The sequence below is a fragment of the Neopsephotus bourkii genome, unplaced genomic scaffold, assembly GCF_033783945.1.
Source record: "Neopsephotus bourkii isolate Nb327-2 ecotype Australia unplaced genomic scaffold, CSIRO-AGI_Nbou_v1 NB_1767, whole genome shotgun sequence".
In the NCBI taxonomy this organism is placed as follows: domain Eukaryota; kingdom Metazoa; phylum Chordata; class Aves; order Psittaciformes; family Psittacidae; genus Neopsephotus; species Neopsephotus bourkii.
The window spans coordinates 1,932,913-1,952,933 of NW_026902241.1; the positions used below are offsets into that span (position 1 = coordinate 1,932,913).

Genomic DNA, 20,021 nt, shown 5'->3' on the forward strand with positions numbered 1-20,021 from the left:
AGATACGATGAGAAATGAAACGCACACAGGTTCTCATTGATCATAGCTGGAGCACACAAAGTGACATGTGAAAAGTAGTAAAAAAGGAACCCATGAGGGCTGAAAAAGACTCAGATTTTATGGGTTATTGATTTACCAGGAAAAGTCTTGCCAAGTTTAAATGAAGGAAAAGAGAAAAATGGCACAACCCATGTGTAATGCTGTAGAAGTAATGAATTATATGACTGAGAGCTGTATTAGTGTTCTTTAACATCTCTTCATAAAGCAGCTACATAATTTAGTGAAATAGAAATAAAGGGCTATAGAAGAAACGCAAGAGATCAGAATCCCAGTGAAATATAAACCTAAAATTTTAAAAGACTATGAACTTTAATTATAAAGCTACTCTCTGATTTCATTGCTATAAATTAATTGAACCACATGAATGAATGCACAACATACATTCAACCAGAAATGTTACATACTTCCCACAATTCTATAGTTCTCTTCCTTTCCAGAAGAGTCATAGCTCAGCAACCATGATGAACCAGAATGATACAGAAACAAATATCTAGTTCCAGTAGGAAAGAAAACCCAAACAAACATACAGAAATTGCTATTCTGGCTCTGATTTTCAGACTCAAAACTCATGGAAGATCTGTAATTTATGGTCTAAAAGATAAACTAGCAAATAAATAAATGCTACTAATACTGATGGACTCAGTAATGATGCTGAATTTATGGCTTACATTTCAGACATGAGAGTAACCTTTTTTTTCTTCTTTTTTTTCAAAGGGGACCTAAATAATTAACATAATTTGATTAAATCCAATTGGTTAGATTTGGATTTTAGTAATCTGGTTTTACCTTTAGTTTTGCTGGGGTTTACGTGAAAAAAAAAGGATTTACCATCAAAAAAATGTCTAACATTCTATAGTGTGGGGAAATACCTTTGCTTGAATTAATCTTTATCCTAATTCACTGAAGTTGTATTATAGTCTTTTATCAACCAATATAACATAAAATTTGTTATTTTCTTTTAAATATCTTTTCACTTAAATGAACAATTGGTATGAAAATAGAATATGTAGGGTGAAAACTGTTATGTCACTTTTCAATTGGTTTGTCATGTAGAGACTTTTACAGTTCACTGGGGCTTTTTTTTTCTTACCTGGAACTCTCTTTGCCCAGTTGATCATATGCACTAATTCTCTGTCTGCAAGGCTGGTCAACAGGGTCATCATAGAAGCTTCGTTGAATGGTCTATTTGGGTCATATTCAGAATAAACTATGGGTGGCTCAGCTTCCAGCAAGGCACGGACCATTTGTTCTGCCGTCAGAGATAGAGCTGGACTGTTCTTCTTGTTATGTTTAACCACGAGTGGACTTGTCCAAACTGTGGGAGCTCGCAGTTCTGTAGAAGCCTCTCCATTCTTGGAATCCGGCTCCTCTTTTTGACGTTTTTGTTTCATCATTCGCCCACCTCTGCGGTCTTTCCGGATTCCTAAAGACACAAAAGAACATAATGAACCCCTTTCCTGAAACATATGTGTTACATATACATGGCTTCAGGCAAGCAGCAGCTGCTGTTGATAGATCTAGGTAGCACTAACTCTTGTTTTATTTTTTGAAGACTTCTTCCTTTATGTGGAATCTTACATCAGTAGCTGGAGAGAAACGTTATTTTCGAAAGTATAGTGCCAGGAATAGCGCACTCCTTCCTAAAATTCTTATCAGTTGGGCTTACATAGGACTGTGGACTCGTGACACTATATTGCTGCCCTAGCCCCACAAAAGGAAGCAGACATTTTTACAGTACAAAGTATGTCCCAGCCTCTAGCAGACAACTATTTGATACATGATCAATAATCAACTTAATGATCTGGGTTGCAAGATGGATCACAGAAGTAGCTCTCAAATACTATCCAAGAAAGTTTTGCTCAATTTGACCAACTATTTTAATAAAACATCATCTTATTAGTGAGCCTGTGGTCTTCATAATTACATAAAAACATCCAAAAGAGTTCCAATTATCAGATGAGCTTATACAGCAATAAAGAATGCCATATAAGTAAGATAAACAGAAGTAAGAAAAGGAATGATAAATGCTACCTCAGAGTCCACTGTGGGAGACCTACTATCAAAAGGCTGTAATAAGTGCAACAGAAACTGACTTTGTCATTACTGCACATTTCTGCAATGTGCTTAGCACTGAATGACCCTGAACCTTGGGATATTATCAAGTCAGACACACCAATTAGAGCAACAACATAAGACCTTACAGTGGAACAAAATCTCCCTTTGTGGAAAGGTTACAAGAAAAATATAGTGTTAAAGCCCATGTGAACTCTAACCGTAAAGGGAAGATTAAGTCTGGCTCTGAGTGGAGGAGGCACAGGAATTTTGAGGCTGAGTGAAAAACTTAAATCAATCATCAAATGGGAGCAAGGGACAAGCAAGTAATAAGGAAAGCACACAAGGAATTGAGCTATCAGAAGGCAGCTTATAATGGGGCTTATTCTGGAGTTCTCATGCAATGTGGAAAAGCAGCACTAGTTCCAGTTTGAAAATCAGAAGTATCTATAGATAAGGAGGATGCAAACTATTCAAGAAACAGAGGAGAAACAACTGTTTGGAAACAAGCAAACAAAAACAGCTTTGAAAACCGCTGGCACTTGCAAGCGATCAATATAGGTTTTTCTGATGGGTGGAAGAGTTACAAACACAACCTTTGCCCAGCTTTTTTAACACCACAAAAATTTAGACCTTTAGATTCTCAGTTTTTGTTAGCAACATAATCTTCATCTCACATCCAATATTTCTTCAAATCAATGTTGGACCATATCATCAGGTGTCCTTTCCATCTCAGAGGAACAGAGAGGACCTTTAGATGTGCTTGCCTCTTTCTTTGAATATGGTGGTATTTTCACTGAATTAGTGCTTGCAGATTATACACTTCACATCTAATTCATTCAAAATCTAGTAGGCCTCCTGATTCTATTCTCTTAATCTTCCCAGATAAAGCAAGTTTAATAAATCTTTCATCATTCTACTGCTTAACCTGTTTACATTTTCCTGTTCATTAAATTACCTGTAAGCCAAAAGTCTCAAGTGTATTGTTGCTCCCATTTTTCAGTCAGTAATATCATTTTTGCCAACCACTACACTGTTTCTAATTTGGAGAGGAGGGGGAGAGTCTTGCTATTAAGGAAACATGCAAGACTTATTTTGGCAAAACATCATCCTAGAGTTACGCCACTGGTAGCTTACTTTATTGCAATACTCAGTAACATGCATGCTCTGTATGCAACAGATATTTTTGTTGTATGCTTCATAAGAATGCAACGTTTTTTAATTAAAACTGCCCTGTGAATCATGCAGACATAATCATGTCAAAAAAACCCCACATGGTTCGTACAAACTAAAACACTTGCTAATTTTCTCACACACTAAGTTCTACAGCTGCTCCCAAGAGTTTGAAGAGTTGAAAGTGTTCTTGAAACCTGTACTGTTCAACATACTCGTAAATAGATGGACTCAGAAATGACATAATTCAGAGACAAGATCTTGGGGTTAGAATAATACTATAAAAACATCAGATAAGTTAGTTTAGAAAGTAAATAGAAGGCTAGAAATTACTAATAGAGGAAGGGAGGACAAAGCATCTTCATAAATCACAGATTTTAGTAACTTATGAGGCACACTACAATGAACACTGTGTAGAGTTCTATTTTTTTATATCTCATTTTAAAATGAGATATGAAAAACGAAAAAGGCATAAGAAAAAGACAGGTAAGATGATCCAAAGTGCAAAAGAAGTTTGGTGCATAAACCAGCTAAATTGACAAGGTCTTCTTGGCCTGCAATTCAGAGATAAGTCTACAAAATCAGAAATGGTAAGAAGATGATAAGGTACAAACACTGATGCTTCTCTTCTAATACAACATGGTATCGAAACTACCCAAGGCAAAGCTCAGGACAGACAAGACGATTGTCTCTTTCACACCTTCTGAAACAAACCTGAAAGCGGGAATTAATTAGAAGTTGCTATATGTTAGAAAGCTGTAGGCCAAATTTGACAGAGAAAAGAATCCATTAAGAATTAAGGAACACAAACAAGGCACCTTGGGCTTAAATCTCCATGGCATAGATTACTGGAAGATCAGAAAGGATATTTTTGGTTTTGCTTCAGAACTTATTCCAGGCTTGCTCTGTCAAGTAAAACAAGGACGTGATGAGAATTTGACGTAGCAGAGGGAAGGTGGCAAATGTAAGCATTTTTTGCTGCTTAGAAATTAACTCAATAAGAAAAATAGTTTTGTTTTTAAATCATCTGCATGCTTCCCACTGTCTTTTCTTCACCTTGAAAAGAAGTGGAGCATTGAGCAATGTTGAACATAACCAGTTTTGAGGAGGTCCCCACACAAATATACTTTTATGTTTTGGGGGGGATTTAAAAAAACTAACCAACCAAGCACAATATACCTACACTGAATTTTGTAGAGACCAGACCTGGAAAAGAAATCTCTAAGAGGATGCATTCCTTCTGTATCACATCAGCAGCTTTTATGATCACAGACAGAAAGGTCTTTGAATCTGTATAAGCATCATACTCATCAGAGATTTATAGAAATTACTATTAACTTTTCACCTAAGCCCTAGATGGACAAGAAACATAGTGATTTTATTATTCATTTTCTTGGACCAAATAGGAGTGAGTATCTCTCAGAAAAATGCAAGTGCCTCCAGATCTCCTTCAAGTTCATCAAATTTTATCTCTTTTAAGAAAAGATAATAGTGATGTACAGTCAGTCACTAATTCCAAAAAAAGCAACTTTATCAAGCAGCAATTTCATTGCCAGAAGTTCAATGATCCTGTAAGGTTTTTTAAAATATATGAATGCATTATTTTTATTCCACAGTTCAGCCAATAACGTAACCTGAATTGCCAAATGTTATGAAAAATAATATTCTACCAAAAATAGAACTACTATGTATGTTGCAAAAGCTCTAAAACAACTTCCACTTGAGTGTTAAAGCTATAAGAGCCAAGATATTCAAAGGCAGTTTTACGAAGCATCATATGCAAATTCAGTCAATGTGCAAGATACAGAGGCAGGTTTCAAAACTACTGAGTAATTATATACTCTAGTCTGTAGAACCTGATCAGCAATAAAATTGCTTATGGAGCATGGAGGCAAGGTTAACCAAATAAAACACTCCACTATTTTTTTCCAACATCTGATTTAAAAAAACCCACCAAAAATAAATTACAGAATATGAACAAAAATAAAAATCCTACTTTAAGAATGCATTGAATGAATATTGATTCTCAGCCACCCAACAGACAGCTTCTCTCTAACTTATAGAATCATAGAATAGTTAGGGCTGGAAAGGACCTTAAGATCATCAAGTTCCAACCCCCTGCCATGGGCAGGGACAAAACTCCACCTTTATATCTTCAGTATTATATAAAATATTCAAGAATATTTAGAGGAAGAAAAGGAAGAGAGCAGATAGAAAAAAAAAATTCTTTGCTCATTGTGAACCACAGAATTAGGCATTTTAGGTATAATCTCAAATTCTATTCTACTTAAATATATTTCCTCTGAGCTGCTTTATATAATATTCTTCATTCTCTTTACCATTAGAAATTTTGTAGGAATATTTAAGTAAGGAATGCTTATTGTTTGGAATAAATGAGAACAGATTTGAGAAAACCCAGTAAATTTCTCTTGGCAATAAGACCGAAAAAATAAATTATTATTTGGTGAAACTGAAACAGCCAAGATATTTTTATGTCCTTCCTATTGTTCACTACTCTGGAAATCCTAAACATAACAGTTATTGCTTTTTGTCTTGTTTACAACATCCACCTGCTACCTGGAATACCTATTGTGCTATTTTCAGTAACATGGTACAAAAATGCAGAAGACCTTCATCTTCTCTTTCCCTCATATGCACAACATTCACTCTGCTTGTTCACACAAGGGGTAGGTTTTAATACAGAAGCTGCATCTGCCTGACACTGTATTTACTTGCAGCCTATTTATTAACCCATCTCTTCATGCTCCATTTCAGTTTTGCTGGAGTTCCAAACAGCTTTCCATTAGCTACAAGTGAAAACTATAAGAAAGTTATTTTCTACAAATAGCAGGTGAGGTTTTTTGTGGGGTTTTTTTTTTTTTTTTTTTAAGGTTGAAACTCTCAGGTGAATACCGAGAAAAAAAAAATTCAAAAATCCCCAATTTTTTTTTAACAAAACCTATCCCAAAATCTGCAGCGGTCTAGTTCCCTAACTGTGTTTCAGTATACAGATTTTCAGCAAATCATTTTTTGACTACCTATATTGGTGGTCATCAAACATCGAGAAAGCTCCAGGCACTTTACTTGTGTAGCCCCAGCATCCCAGATAAATTCTCCCTGATCTGTGATCCTCCCGCTCAACTCAGAAAAGGTGAAACTTCAGCCCTGAGCAATGCCCACAACAGGGAAAACTTTAGATTTTCTTTAAGTTTGTTTCAGATACACCTCTGTGCTTCACCTTGCAAACATTCTGCAAAATCAGCTACTAGTACCATGATACCTATGATACAACGGCAAAAGAAACAAAATTTTGCAATAGCTGCATTAGCCACCTCAGCCCCCCAAAAGGAAGCCTCCCCAAAGAATACTAATGAGATCATACCATAAGGTGGTTCAATATAGGTCATACCAATAATTTCTGTATTCTCTAACATTTGTGAATTTCATTTTGCCATTTCTGTCAACCATTAATATGCTTTATTAATATATATCATAACTGCACATATCGTACAAATAAACTGATTTTCCTCCAATTTAATTGTAGCTCTTATTGCATGACACACAAGTCACCTGACAACACTGTTCTAGTTGTGGAGAGTACATAAGTATTTTACTTTATAGAAAAATGTAAGTAGGTAGAATGCAGTTGCACAAATTGTGCAGTTAGGCAGGAACAGTACCTTTTGTCTTGCAATAAGTGATAAGAATGTTGCAGCTGCCACATTTTAATCAGAATATCTCATCCAGTAAAACTGGATTAGTCGAATGCTGTTTATCTTAGAAGAGTCTTACAACAACTTGAAATAAAGAAGATTTAAAACCAGCACCTTCTTTCAAGAAACCCAGGTGTTCATTATCATTGTGTAGCTGGACCATAAAAGTATGTTAATTTCTGAAGCAATTTCTTTTCTAATTCTCTATCAATAAACATGCAAAATTACAACAATCTCTGCAAGACAGGTACAGGAAGCAGATGCTACACAACCAGAAGTGACAACACATTTGACTTCAGAATTCCAGGTCCATACAGTGAGATGAGACAGTATTTTATCCTAGAAACTGCTATATAACATCTATTGGAAATAGAAGGGTTTATTTCACGTTTTATAAACAAATAAGTTTACCTGTTATCATATATGCTTTCAACGTGCATAATTAAGAAAGATTTTGATTTGCCTCCTGAAGGAATATTTGGGAAAGGCAAGATAACTGGTGAGAGCTCTCAGTCCAGTTCAGGCGCTGACATTTGCAGGAGAATGAGGAAGAAGAAGAAAAGCTTTTCTTTGCTACTCATTTATTTGAACACTTAGCTTCCAAGAAACTGCTCTGCTGTTTCTCCTTCTAGCCATGGAAGGTAGGGCTGTAGCTCTTAAGAATTCACAAGAAAAGCAGAACAGACAGAAAAAAAACTGAAACAGCTAGAATTGATAGAGATCTGAAGGAGGGAAGACAACTGAACTGGTGTGGGTAATGGGATTATTTAATCCTTCTAGGCTATAACTAACAATCAGCACATAATTACCGGATTGAGAAGTAATTCTAATTGCAGCCTGCATAATTTTTCATCACTTCATACACTTGTAGATGTGATGTACTGCATTCATTTTAATTACTAGTATCTTTTTTTTCTGATATATCTTTCTTGTTTCAGAAGGAAGACATGGTATGATCTTTTCTTTTTATGCAATGACTGAAACAAATAAATCTATCTTCATGTGTCTTTTTCCTCCAAAATTGTTAACTACATCCTTTCCTTGCACTTGCTGTGTTTATACTGCACTACAGATTTTTAACATATTAAAAGAATAACTTTCTAATCCTTACTTACTTTCACAGGAAATGCATTGGCAGAAACAACTAGTCATTTGTCTCCATTGAAACACAGACTAGGGGCACATTATTTATTCGGAGCTCACGCAGTGAGCAAGCAATAACACCTCAACAACCATTGGTAAAAACCTTACAATCTCAGTTGGTATGCATATGTTCATGACTTAATAAACATTTCAATCTTCCAACAATTTCTCTAGCACGTGCCAGCCCTTATGCATGCCAACAAATGAGTTATCTGGAGATAGTCTTGGGTTCCATGATGTCATTCAGTGACAACAGAAAGCCTTTTTAACAAAATAACAGCAGATGGTTTTAATATTAGTTTACATACAGTCACAATTTGAATAATGGTACCGTAGTTTTCTATGGCTGCAAGGAAAACTTATATTTATTCCAATTGCATTTTATACATAACCTACTTACTCAGGTTACTAGGAAGCCCCAGGAAATAACAAATCCAAGAACTGTTAAATCCTGTGCCCCCCTTTTTTGGCAAAGTACCATCAGAGAAGAAGAGAACCAGAATGCTGTTGGACTGAATTAGTCAGAATATTACAGGTCATGGACAAAAATAATCTCTATCACAATATTTGGTTATTTATGGGGTTGTTTTTTCACCTAACTGCTTAGAAACCCTGTAAATGACATGGAAAATGTTTCACTACTGTTCACTATCTTTCTATTTCCACTTCCTTGCTATCCTACAGTTCCCACATTTAGTCCACTCAGGTGGTGATAAAGGCATCAGTCGCTGCCCCAGGCATGGTCACAAGGATGCAATTTCTGCTCAGAAGTCATTGGCACATAATTTTGAGCTGTACCACTAACAGTACATGAGCAACACTCTGCAAATTCTTGCAATAGTCAGCGCTCTACAAATTAATCTCCACTTTATACTTTACAGATATTCCTGTGGCATTTCAAGCATTTAAACTAGTGGAAATAAAGTACGTTTGGAAACCTGACAAGTCAAAACATAAAGGCAAACTAAGTGCCAAACTGGAGAACCAGAGTTAGATTCTAGGCATCAAGCATATAAGCAATATCTTCTCATTTGTATCAGTGTTTTTTATGTCTTACTGGAACTGTTTTGCAAAATAAGTAACTTTTAACCCAGGGAAGAAGCTCCCACTTAAAAACTGTTTGCTCAGAAATGTTTTTAACTTTGAAGATTTTTGTCCTTTTGGCTTCCTGGTAATGCCAAGTTTTCCTTTTATTGTTTCCTTTCCATTTCAATTTAGGAGGAACAGGTTCAGAACAGGGCTGGTGGAAACATTATGGGAAAGGACAGCCTTATCCACAGGAAAAGACTGTAACACCTAGTTTAAACAGGATTACAGTATTAAGACTTTTGGTTCATAAATAAATTAAAGGAAAAGTCAGAGTGGGGATGATGAGTGTGAGCATGATGTGGGAGCCCTGCTGAAATTCCCAGGAACAATCAACAGTTTTTGGCCACACTTTGAGAGGACAATAAAAAGGTGGATCTGTGATTAGCTTTGGAAACAGAGATTGGTAAATGGTTTATCAAATAGCCTTTCGGTCTGGAGCAGCCTTTGAAAATGAAGCACTTTGTCCACGGTTCTGCTCTTCGTCAGCAGACCCCAGATGATAAAAGACATTTGACAATTTACACGCTTATACAACCTTGCAGCGTTAATAGTCTATAATTTTGTCAGTTTGTCAAAGGAGTATTTCAAAAGTGCTTAGAAACACCTTCTTTTCTAAACAGTTTTGATAAGACCGATCGACCTCACAAGAAATATGTTGAAAATTGAGAGACAGAATATCTGGTGTTCTGTAAAACAACTCTTCTTAAGAATAAAAGACTAAACAGATGTGGTAAGTAAAAGAAATTATAAATATCAAGGCATCCTTCAGAAACTCAGAGAGTCTATAGCTCAGTCAATGATCACAGTATTAAAGGAGCATGCAGAGAGGAGCAGGCTGTGGCAGAGAAGCTAAATGAATCCCTTACTTCAGTGTTCACAAAGGAAGAAACCACATTTTTGTATGCCAGAAACACTTTATATTGGGAGTAGTGGAACATTTCTGAAACTGATGTGAGAGTTGCAGAGATTAGAAATCTGAAGACCTCTCTCAGATGTCCTAATAGATGAGGGATTTACTAAATTCCTGGAGAAGAATTCAGGGACTCAGTCCAGACTTTGGTGCCATTGGCCATAGGCCAAACAAAGTGACTGCAAAAGAAGATAGCGTGAAGAAGCCAGCAGCTCCCTTATGGGCACAAACCTGAGTGTCATCTACACAAAACTGGATTTAGAATCTAAAAGGTGGATGCAAGAAAGGTAGCTGTCTCCTAATGACCTCTTACAGTGATTCTGCTTTGCAGATAGACCTCATTGGGCATGCCTTCACTGAATTCAGTAGTCTTAATACATCATTGGAAATAAAATAAAATCCCACAGCTTTTTTTTACAAACAAGGTCATTCCTGCTGCTGTACCTAAGTAAAGGTCAAGAATCTAATTACATTCTTTATAGATTTATAACGGAGATTGCTGAAGCTATGACTTCAGTGTAGATACTTAGGTTATAATGTATCTGTGCATGAAGATTCTCTAAAGGTGATTTTGAAAGCTTTTCTGCTTGGTTCTCTCTACATAAATACATGAGTTGGTCATAGGAAAGTAACACTGCTTTCCAAATTCCAATTTTATAGGCTTAATAAATAACTTCTTTTGAATATGATTCAGGCAATCAACCTCCTTATTTTATATCCATCTCTTTAGAAAACCAAACAGAAATGTAAATTGTGCTGAAAACCCAGGTAAGTTGACAATTAATTTAAATGAGAAACACTGTCTGAAATAATCTAAAAAAAATTAATCAGAATTTAATGTCGAATCTTGAGCAGGCCTGCCTCAAGTGACAGAGTTTAATAGCATCATTTCTGACCAAGCTATTTAGGCACTTAGTAGTATAAATAAATAACAGATTTGAGACTGGTCTGTATACTTCGATGTTGTAATTTTTTCTACTCCTGAGTGGTTAATGAACGCTGTATGGACATACGTGCTTGGTTTTTTGGTTTTGGTTGGGTTTTGTGTTTGGCCGGGGGGGGCGGGTGGGGGGGTGTTTTTTTAGTTTTTGTTTTTAATTTTTTTTTTATGGTTTTGGATAATTTTTTTTTTTTTCCAAGAAGTGTCCATCATCTTTTCCCAAGTTGAGGCTTTTCCTCCTCTATAATCAGGACTACCTTCAATTAAGAGAAAGAGAGAGAGAGGGAGAAGGTGCAGTGGGGGGGGATGCAGGCACCAGGGCTGGTTCAACTTCTAGCTCTACCGCCAGTTTGCTCAGTGATAAGTCATATTACATATCACAGTGCACCAGTATTCTTATCAGCTACAATGTAGATGATAAAAAAACGTATTTCATGTAAAATTTTTAAAGACCTGGTGAAAAGAAAAAATATTAACAAGCAAGCAAATATATTCATAACTCACTGTTTGAGAACCAATGATATACTAATAACAGATGAAGGTGCAAGACATGATTCATTCTAATCTGTATTTTGGCATTCAATCTTTGGCATTCATAGCACACATTTTAAAGACCATCAGAGGACATGTAAAAGAGAAGCAAGAGAAGTTCCATTGATCTGTCATTCAAATGAATCTCACAGTGCTGACACTCTTGCACAAATTATACTCAGTTTTGGCTACAGTAAGTATGGCAACAGTTCCATTACTAGGTAAAATTTAGAGTGAAGCCATAGATATTTCAGGGGTCACAAGAAAGCCTTTACAGAAACCATACATCAACCACGATTTGGAAAAGCCAAGTAGGTTTAGGAGTCCATTAGTAGAATTCTCAAAGGCAATGAGAAAGTGTAACAGCTACATTTTAGAAATTAAATATATTAGTCTATTGAAGCTATTTGGCCTGTTGTATCAGGACTGATAGTGCTAGAATTGTACTGTAAATGCCTAACCAAGTAAAGTGCCAGAAGCTCTAGTACTCGAGGAATTTCTGAAGCTCAGCTAGAAGACAACAGCTGTCTGACCTGCATAGGTTTCTCAAAACCAGTGAACACACAGTGACACCCTGACGTACCTGTAATATGAACAAGTGGGGGTCAGAGGTAGAGACACAGCAAGGAACTTAGACTTCATTTAAAATTAATCAGCAATTTAAATGTGGACTGTTTCATTGCAGTATCTATTCCCAAGTAATATCACAACTAAAATAATTCCCTACTAGGAATTTTTAAATATATAAAAGCCAAAAAGCTAATGCAAGCAAGTGTACAGATATAATTAGGTTTACAATCTAAGCAAGTGTTTGCGTGTAAAACATCAAAAATTCTGCATTAAAAAAATTACATAACTATATATAGCATAAGTAAGAATAATATAGGTTGTCCCATTTCCACCTGAATATCAAAAGTCTTAAACAACCTAGTCTAAATTCAGTATTGAAACTGTTCTGAACAGGTGGCTTGGCAAGAGACCTGGAGTTCCTTCTAGCCCAGATCATTCTGTGCAGTGGAACAGGAAGATAAAGAATTTTTGGCAAAAAGTGTTCACAGCAGTGGTCACTCTTATTTTGGGGACAGAATCATAGAATATACTTTGGGACAAATCAAAGGCAACAATACGCTTTGCATGTGTTCAAAACGGAAAAAAAAAAACCATTTCACTGAAAAGTCTGGTTGCAATTCCACCTTCTTTTCCAGAAGGCTGTTCTAAACTCACAAAACTGCTTCAAATGCTGCCTGAGTACATGTTTTCAGCCCACCAATTACATCTTGAAAATGTACATTTCCTCATACATTTATCAGGCCCCACCTACAGAGTTATTTGGCTGAGTACAGAACAGTATGTCTAATAAATATTATAAAGGTTGTCCACAGAGAAACCAAAATAGTTTCACATTGTTAATACATTTTCCTTCATTCACCAATTCCTATTTTTAATACAGCATTTCATTAAAAGATAATGACATGGAGAACTAGAGAGTCTGGAGCCCTTCCAGTGATTGCATCAGACATCGATTTACCTCTGCTTTTGAGAATGATTTTAATAGCTCTCTAGCCTCTTAGCATGAACAAATATAGCATTCAGCAAGGAAGCATAGCTCTCTACATTCAAAGTCAAAAATCAGCAAGGTCCTTCTCTGAGTGGATGCCAAAGTTGCCAAATGATTTTTTCTTTCGCTGTAAAACTTAGTCTTAAACTCCAGCAATATTGTCACACTGAATCAGACTGAATTCCCATGTGATTACTGGCAGGCAACTATTTTAAGAGAATGTAAAGGAAAACTGAAAATCTCCAAGCTCTAGACTCTAATCACTATGAATTAATGAACATTTCTACAAGGACCTGTCATGCAGGAAAGCACACTGTTACAGCAAACACCGACATATGTTTCCTACTCTGTACTGCAGTAATCTCTGAAGGGTTCTCAGATACTTTGTGAGGGCAACACGGAGGGTGTAGGCTTCAAATGCACTGGAATGCTGCAATTCCATTATCACAAGAAACAACACTCAGAAACTTTTCTCTACAACATGAAATTTCAGGCTGCTCGAAGACAGTAAATACCCCTGGGTCACATACATAACCATCATCTGGATCTAGCATATGAGCACTCAAATCCTTGATTGCCAGATTTCATGCAACTTGAAACTGGTAAGCCATCAGCATTCAACAACTGGCAGAATTATGTAAGTCTCAGGGTAGCTAAACATAGACTACCAGGAACATAACTAATATTTCATTAAGGATCTATCATTCAATATTATGACAAACTTTTGCCATAGCCACTAATTCCACTGACACTCTGTTGCTCTGATCGCACAGAGCACTTGATGATTAATCTGCTTTGTCACTTATGAAAGGAGGGGAAGAAAGTAGCATGCTAATAATAATTAATTTACCACTCAATTAATAAATTACAATAAAAATGAGGTGATTTTTATTTCAGACAATGAGTTCTTTTTGAGCTGAGTCATCATAAAGCCATTAAAGCAATGAAGAAATGTAAAACTAGACCTGTATTGGAGCATAGATTACCTGAACTGTAGGTATGGTTGGAGCTTCAGGATTGCCACTGCTATAGAAACTCCATTTGGAAGTTGGGCCCCTGCCCGCACCACATGAAATAATAAGCTGGAATATAATTCTCCAGAATTCAAACCAGAACAGAAACAATCTTCAAGAGAGCATCAGTGAATCATAAACAAAAGCAAGGTTACTCTTCCCTGCTATCGAACCAGAAGAAAGAGGGACATGACAAGGACCTTATTCCATGTGAGCATTTTATCCTCACTTACAAACAGGGGTGCACAGACTAAGTAATAGCATGTAGTTTTAAGGGCTTTTTGTTTTATTCGGAAAGAAAGATCGAAACATTTGGGCAAAATATAACAGCTATAATTTCTGCCTCAGATGCTGACTATATCATCAGAGATTCTGACATTCCAATTGTCTCTCAAAGCACCACAGTAACAAATGCAGAAGAAAACACTCGCAAACATAAGAGAAAAGGATGAAAATAACTCTTCAGTATTAAAAGAATTTTATAGAAAATGAAAGAACAGTGGAATAATAATTATAGAAGTAAAATTTCCACAGAAACTCATAAATAAATGTTCCTACAGCATACCTTAAAAGACACGTAAAGCCTGCTTTTCCTCTGAATGAAGCCCCAAAACCTATACTTCAGTTGAGTCCACTCTATTAAAAATTATATTAACATTTTTACTCTGCGTTAAGTGACCTTCTGCAAGAAAAATGTTAGCAACCATAGCTTATAACCTATGTTTAAAATTAGCCAGAGACATTTAGTCAAGTTTCTGGCTAGCTTTCCCCATGTTTACTGAAACTCAATAATTAGTATCGACTATCGCTCAGAAGTTAAATGATAGATAAAAGTCACAAGCTGTTAGTTTTGAAAATTTGTTAAGAAATCTCAGCTAATTCAATGCAGAAGGAAAACTGAGATTACACTGAGAGAAGAAAAAGATTACAGCTGTTTTCCGCTATGTCTAAAGGGTATATCATCATAAGCAAATTGTGAAGATAGATATGGAAGTGACATATGACACAACTGATTATTTTTCAAATGCATGATAGAATTTATACCTTTAAAAAACGCAAATCCTTCAGTACGAAAAAAAGAGATTATTTAAATTCAAAGATTCAATGAAGAGAACTATGAAATTTTAGAGAAAAACGTGGACCTCAGTTAATCACAGCATTTTGTGATTCAAGTATGTTGAAGAAAAGTGTTATAAAATGGAAAAGACCTCCTAAGAGAAAACAAACAAAAAAATCCCAACTGAAAATATTTTAAAAGATTTTAAAGTTAATACTTTAAAAGTTAACAAGATGGCATACCAAGAGTATTCAGTTAACCTTTATCTTCCATCTAAGAGAAATGTGACGATCATCGAGTACTACCTAAAGAAAAGGATTACTGCTTCCCACAGCTATACGGACAATATTGGATTGATAGTAACCCCAGCAGAACCTTGAATGCTTTACTTCATCCCACATCAACTTTACCTTTCTTGGATATCTTATTTGCAGTGATGCCAGATCTATAACCTGTAACTGAGGGATCTCAAGATTTTTCTCCCAGACTTCATAAAATAAACGTCCTTAGTCTTGCCTATGAAGCAGTAATGGACTTCAGTCCACTATTAGTGGTCTTGCAGGATCAGGCAGAATTTATGCACCTGATCTGATTGTCTGTAAATTGGGAACATAGTTTAAACAAAGCAAAACAAAAAAGTCCAAATCAAACAAAACCACAAAAAAATAAATCACAAATTTACATCTGCTCTTGACAAACACCCGGTACTATAACACAGAGGATAAAGGCACATATCATAATTGATCTAAAGCTATGTTACAAAAGAACTCTTCCATCTGAGAACACATCATAGCAATCGTTCAGTATTTTCATGTATTTCTAATTTTGCCTCTAAAAGTTAAATACTGGGTATATAAATAAAGGAATTTTATTTCCTTTAAGGATCTTAGAGATCACCTAGTTCCAGCCCCCCTGTCACGGGCTAATGTCACTTCCACTAAACCAGGTTGCTCAAATTCCCATCCAACCCAGCCTTCAACACTGCCAGGGATGGGGCAGCCACAGCTTCCCTGGTCAACCTGTGCCAGTGTCTCACTGCCCTCATGGTAAAGAATTTCTTCCTAATATCTAATTGAAATCTCCCCAGTGACAGCTTAAAGCCATTCCACCTTGTTCTGTCACAAACCCTTCTACAAAATCTCTCTCAAGATTTCTTGTAGGCCCCACTTAAGTACTGGAACACTGCTATAAGGTTTCCCCAGAGCCTTCTCTTCCCCAGGCTGAACAAAACCACCTCTCTTAGCTTGTCTTTACAAGAGAGGTGCTCCAGCCCTCTGATCATCTTCAGTGTCTGGTTCTTCTTCCCTGTCATCATTATTATATATATAAGTTTCAAGAAAGTGGCATTTTTATAAAATGAGTGAGCCTTTAACATTGTTGGGTGAAATTAATTTACATATAAAAATGTGTGCAGTACTGGTATAGAGGAATTGCCTTACCATTCCAGAATTTGCAGAAAAAGTATTACATATTCAGAAGGTTATTTTTGTGAAAATTGACTGGTCTGAGACTACCAGTGCTTCTCACACTGAACTGCTAGATGCTACAAAATCTTGGGCTAAGTTTAATTCATCATGATACAGACTCTACCACAAGAGACCAAAACTGTAACGAATTAAAAATATTAACAGAAGAATCATAATTCCATTGAAGTCAATGTTCCTATTAATTTTGATGCAAATTTGGGCAAGATCATTAACATAGTATTTGGAAGGTTTTTATTTTTTATTTAACAGCTCTTTGATTCAGTACACTTCCTGTCAATAAAATCAGTTTCTTCATCCTTTAAGAACCATATCAGCTGTCCAATAAAATTAAAAGTCAAGGCAGACACCAATGTTGAGGATTTGTGGATTGCTGTGTACATACCACCTTTCATCATTCCCACTTCATAGCATTTTCTTAGTCGGCAAGCCTGGCAACTCTTTCTTCTGTTCTTGTCGATGGTGCACTGGTTAGTAGCAGGACACATATAGTCATTGTGCCCTGTAAAACCAGATGGAAAGTAAGGACACAGTTATACACAGACATAGCAAAACTCCCTGTAACACCCTCTTATTTTTTATTGAGTATTTAGTACAGCATCCAACATCTCAGGAAGAAGTTAGGGTTACATCATAGTCTATCATAACAGTACTTATATGGATAATGAAACTAACATCTATGCACAATACATTAAATCAAAAGTTCTTTAAAAGTACTATTAAAAACACAAATTACACCTTTGTAGACAATTAAAATAATGAACAGTTAAAGCAGTCAGAAAAGAGGATAATTTAATATGACCAAATCCCTTGGCTTCTTTACACTCAGACTGAGAAATACAATGCCATCTGGTCCATGTGCCTGTGTTGATATTTAACCAATAAACTGCACAAAATGTTAGGCCTTTATAGAATTAAAAAGGCCTATGCACAGAACATTTTTTGATATCTACTGCAATCTAGGGCAATTAAGAATCAAACAGCAATGACACTAAATTGCAGCAACCAGTAATTAATTTTACTTCAGTCTCTATTTCCCAATTGCGTGTCTACTGATATATGCAAGAACGTTTGTCACAACAAACTCTTAAATTATCACATGCTGCAACCAAGTTGGGTGCCGATACCTTTGCCTTCAGACCTCCACTTCCTCGTTATTACCCTCTACATCTCAATTCTCATTACAAATGTTTTCAGCATACTATAATTTCTTACTGGCCACAAGCCTCTATTCCAATTTTCTCTTACAAAATGCATGCTTCAATCTGCTATAAAATTCATTTTCAACCATAGAAAAAGTTTAGCAAGGACAAAAAGACTACTCAAAATGATCTTATTGGTGCTCTGCATTCATCTAAACACAGCTAAGTTACTGCACACAAAGAAATTACTGCAGAACTGTTTGTTCCTTTTTTTCAGGTCAAGGGATCAGTTTGAGGTAGAGTAGGTTGAGGTTTGACAGAGGCCTTGGTCTCATCAAACCATCTATCCTTGACTAGATATTAGAAAATAGAGTAAAAATTACTATCAGATTACACCAGGAACATCTGCTCCCTAATTCTACATAACTGGGATATAATCTAAATAAGCAGCCAAACTGTAAACTTGCTAATATGGTGATGGTTGACTACACACTGTCTCAAATAGACAGAATTATTCATTTTTAGTTCTACTCAACAGAACAGTATAATAGTGGATAAATCTGAATTCACAGGCTTTGCTCGAGGACTGAGGTAAAAAGGTAGAACGGAAACGCTACCTCAGCCTCAGTATGAAAGACCATTTTAATTTTCAGTTACTCTGCTAGGACACACACTGTTCTGTAACTGATTTAAAACATTTCACAACTAAGGAAAAAAAATAAAAAGAGTCAGAAATAAACCAGTGTCAACCATACAGAAATGCAATATCCATAGGGTGCCATGGTTTAAGCCCAGCCGATAACTCAAGACACAAGGGAAAAGGGAAAGTTATGATTTTTAGAAAATGCACTTTTATTAGATCACAGTAAACAGCAGCAAAAGATTGTAGCAGCTCTCAGTCTCCAGCCTTGTTTTATAAACCAAGTTCTGAAATAGCATGAAAGAAAGACAGAAAACTTTAATTACTCTTTTTAAAAACAAAAGCTTTCACCAGAGTATCTTATCTTCTCCCTAATGAAGTTAAAAGGTAAATTAATAAGGGGAATGAGTGCAGGCTCTGAGTTCAGCAAATAATTTAGAGCAGCATTTAGCTGTCTATAAAATAAGCAGATAAATGTTCCCACTTAGGTCAAATCTGGACACATGCTTATGACCTTTGATGACTGGCTGATGTTTGCAAGGCTCAACTCTTAAAAAAAAAATGTGGTGGTATCCAAAAATCAGAATTCGAGTGGAATCAATATCAGCAGGGTAGCCATCCTCTTTCACAGTGCTTATCCTTTCAGAGAAAGGATAACCTTTCCTTTTCTCTGAAACTAGATTTCCTTGTACAGACAGCAAGCATTTAGGAATAGGCATTTGGTTTGTATAACAGTACAAAAACTAATCCTATTTGTGATAGAGATCCATTCCCTGTTTAAATTATCATGATTCACATGTTTACATTGAAGTTTTATCTTAAATATTTAAAGGTTAGCATAATTAATCTGTCTCATGCATATAACCTGCACTTTAGACAATCCGCTCTTCTTTCAAAGTGCTTGACAGACTTCACAGAATAAAACCTGTAAAATTTTGAATGCAAAAAAGATCTATGTGTGAGGGGCATGCTTCCTCAGATTGTGATTGCCATAGTAATGTCATTGTTCAGAGTTCATTTTTTTTGTAAATCCAGGAAGAAGATAATGCAATATTTCTCATAAGAATTAAGTAATAGGTAACACACAAAACCATGGTTTAAAGTGAAATACTGTAACTCAATAACTTTGTTGTAAAGTGAGTTGTCTTTTAACTATTCTGGCTTGTAGTTTATCCTTAAAGCTCATCCCTCTGCAAAGTTAGTTCTGAACAATCTGACTTACTACAAGGGATTTCTCACTGGTGAGAATCATCAAAATGGGACATATCAACAGGTGCCCAGCTGCCCTGCATTTCATTTCATGGTATCCCAAGAGTAATACATGCTAGAAAAGAGGTTAATTAAGCCAATTAGGTAGTTGGTATCACAGGAATACTGAGAGTAAAAAATGTTGTTAGTGATCACTGATGGTGGCAAAGGGAAGCACATGCCCTTGGACTCTTACTTTTTTGTTTTGTCTTACTATTTTGTTTTGTTTTTTAAAATAAATTATTGGATAACCTGCACAAAATTAAAG

General features: G+C 35.9%; 1 protein-coding gene across 2 annotated transcripts in view; it reads right to left on the reverse strand.

Annotated features, from left to right (window-relative positions):
* ESR1 (estrogen receptor 1) overlaps positions 1-20,021 on the reverse strand; it is a 156,518-nt gene that overhangs the window by 49,832 nt on the left and 86,665 nt on the right. For both annotated transcript variants that reach the window (XM_061378666.1, XM_061378665.1), the window contains 2 exons: positions 17,109-17,225; positions 1,151-1,483 (listed from right to left, as the gene is read on the reverse strand). In XM_061378666.1, the coding sequence (XP_061234650.1) occupies positions 1,151-1,483; positions 17,109-17,225 (450 nt within the window). The remainder of the gene's footprint in view (positions 1-1,150; positions 1,484-17,108; positions 17,226-20,021) is intronic.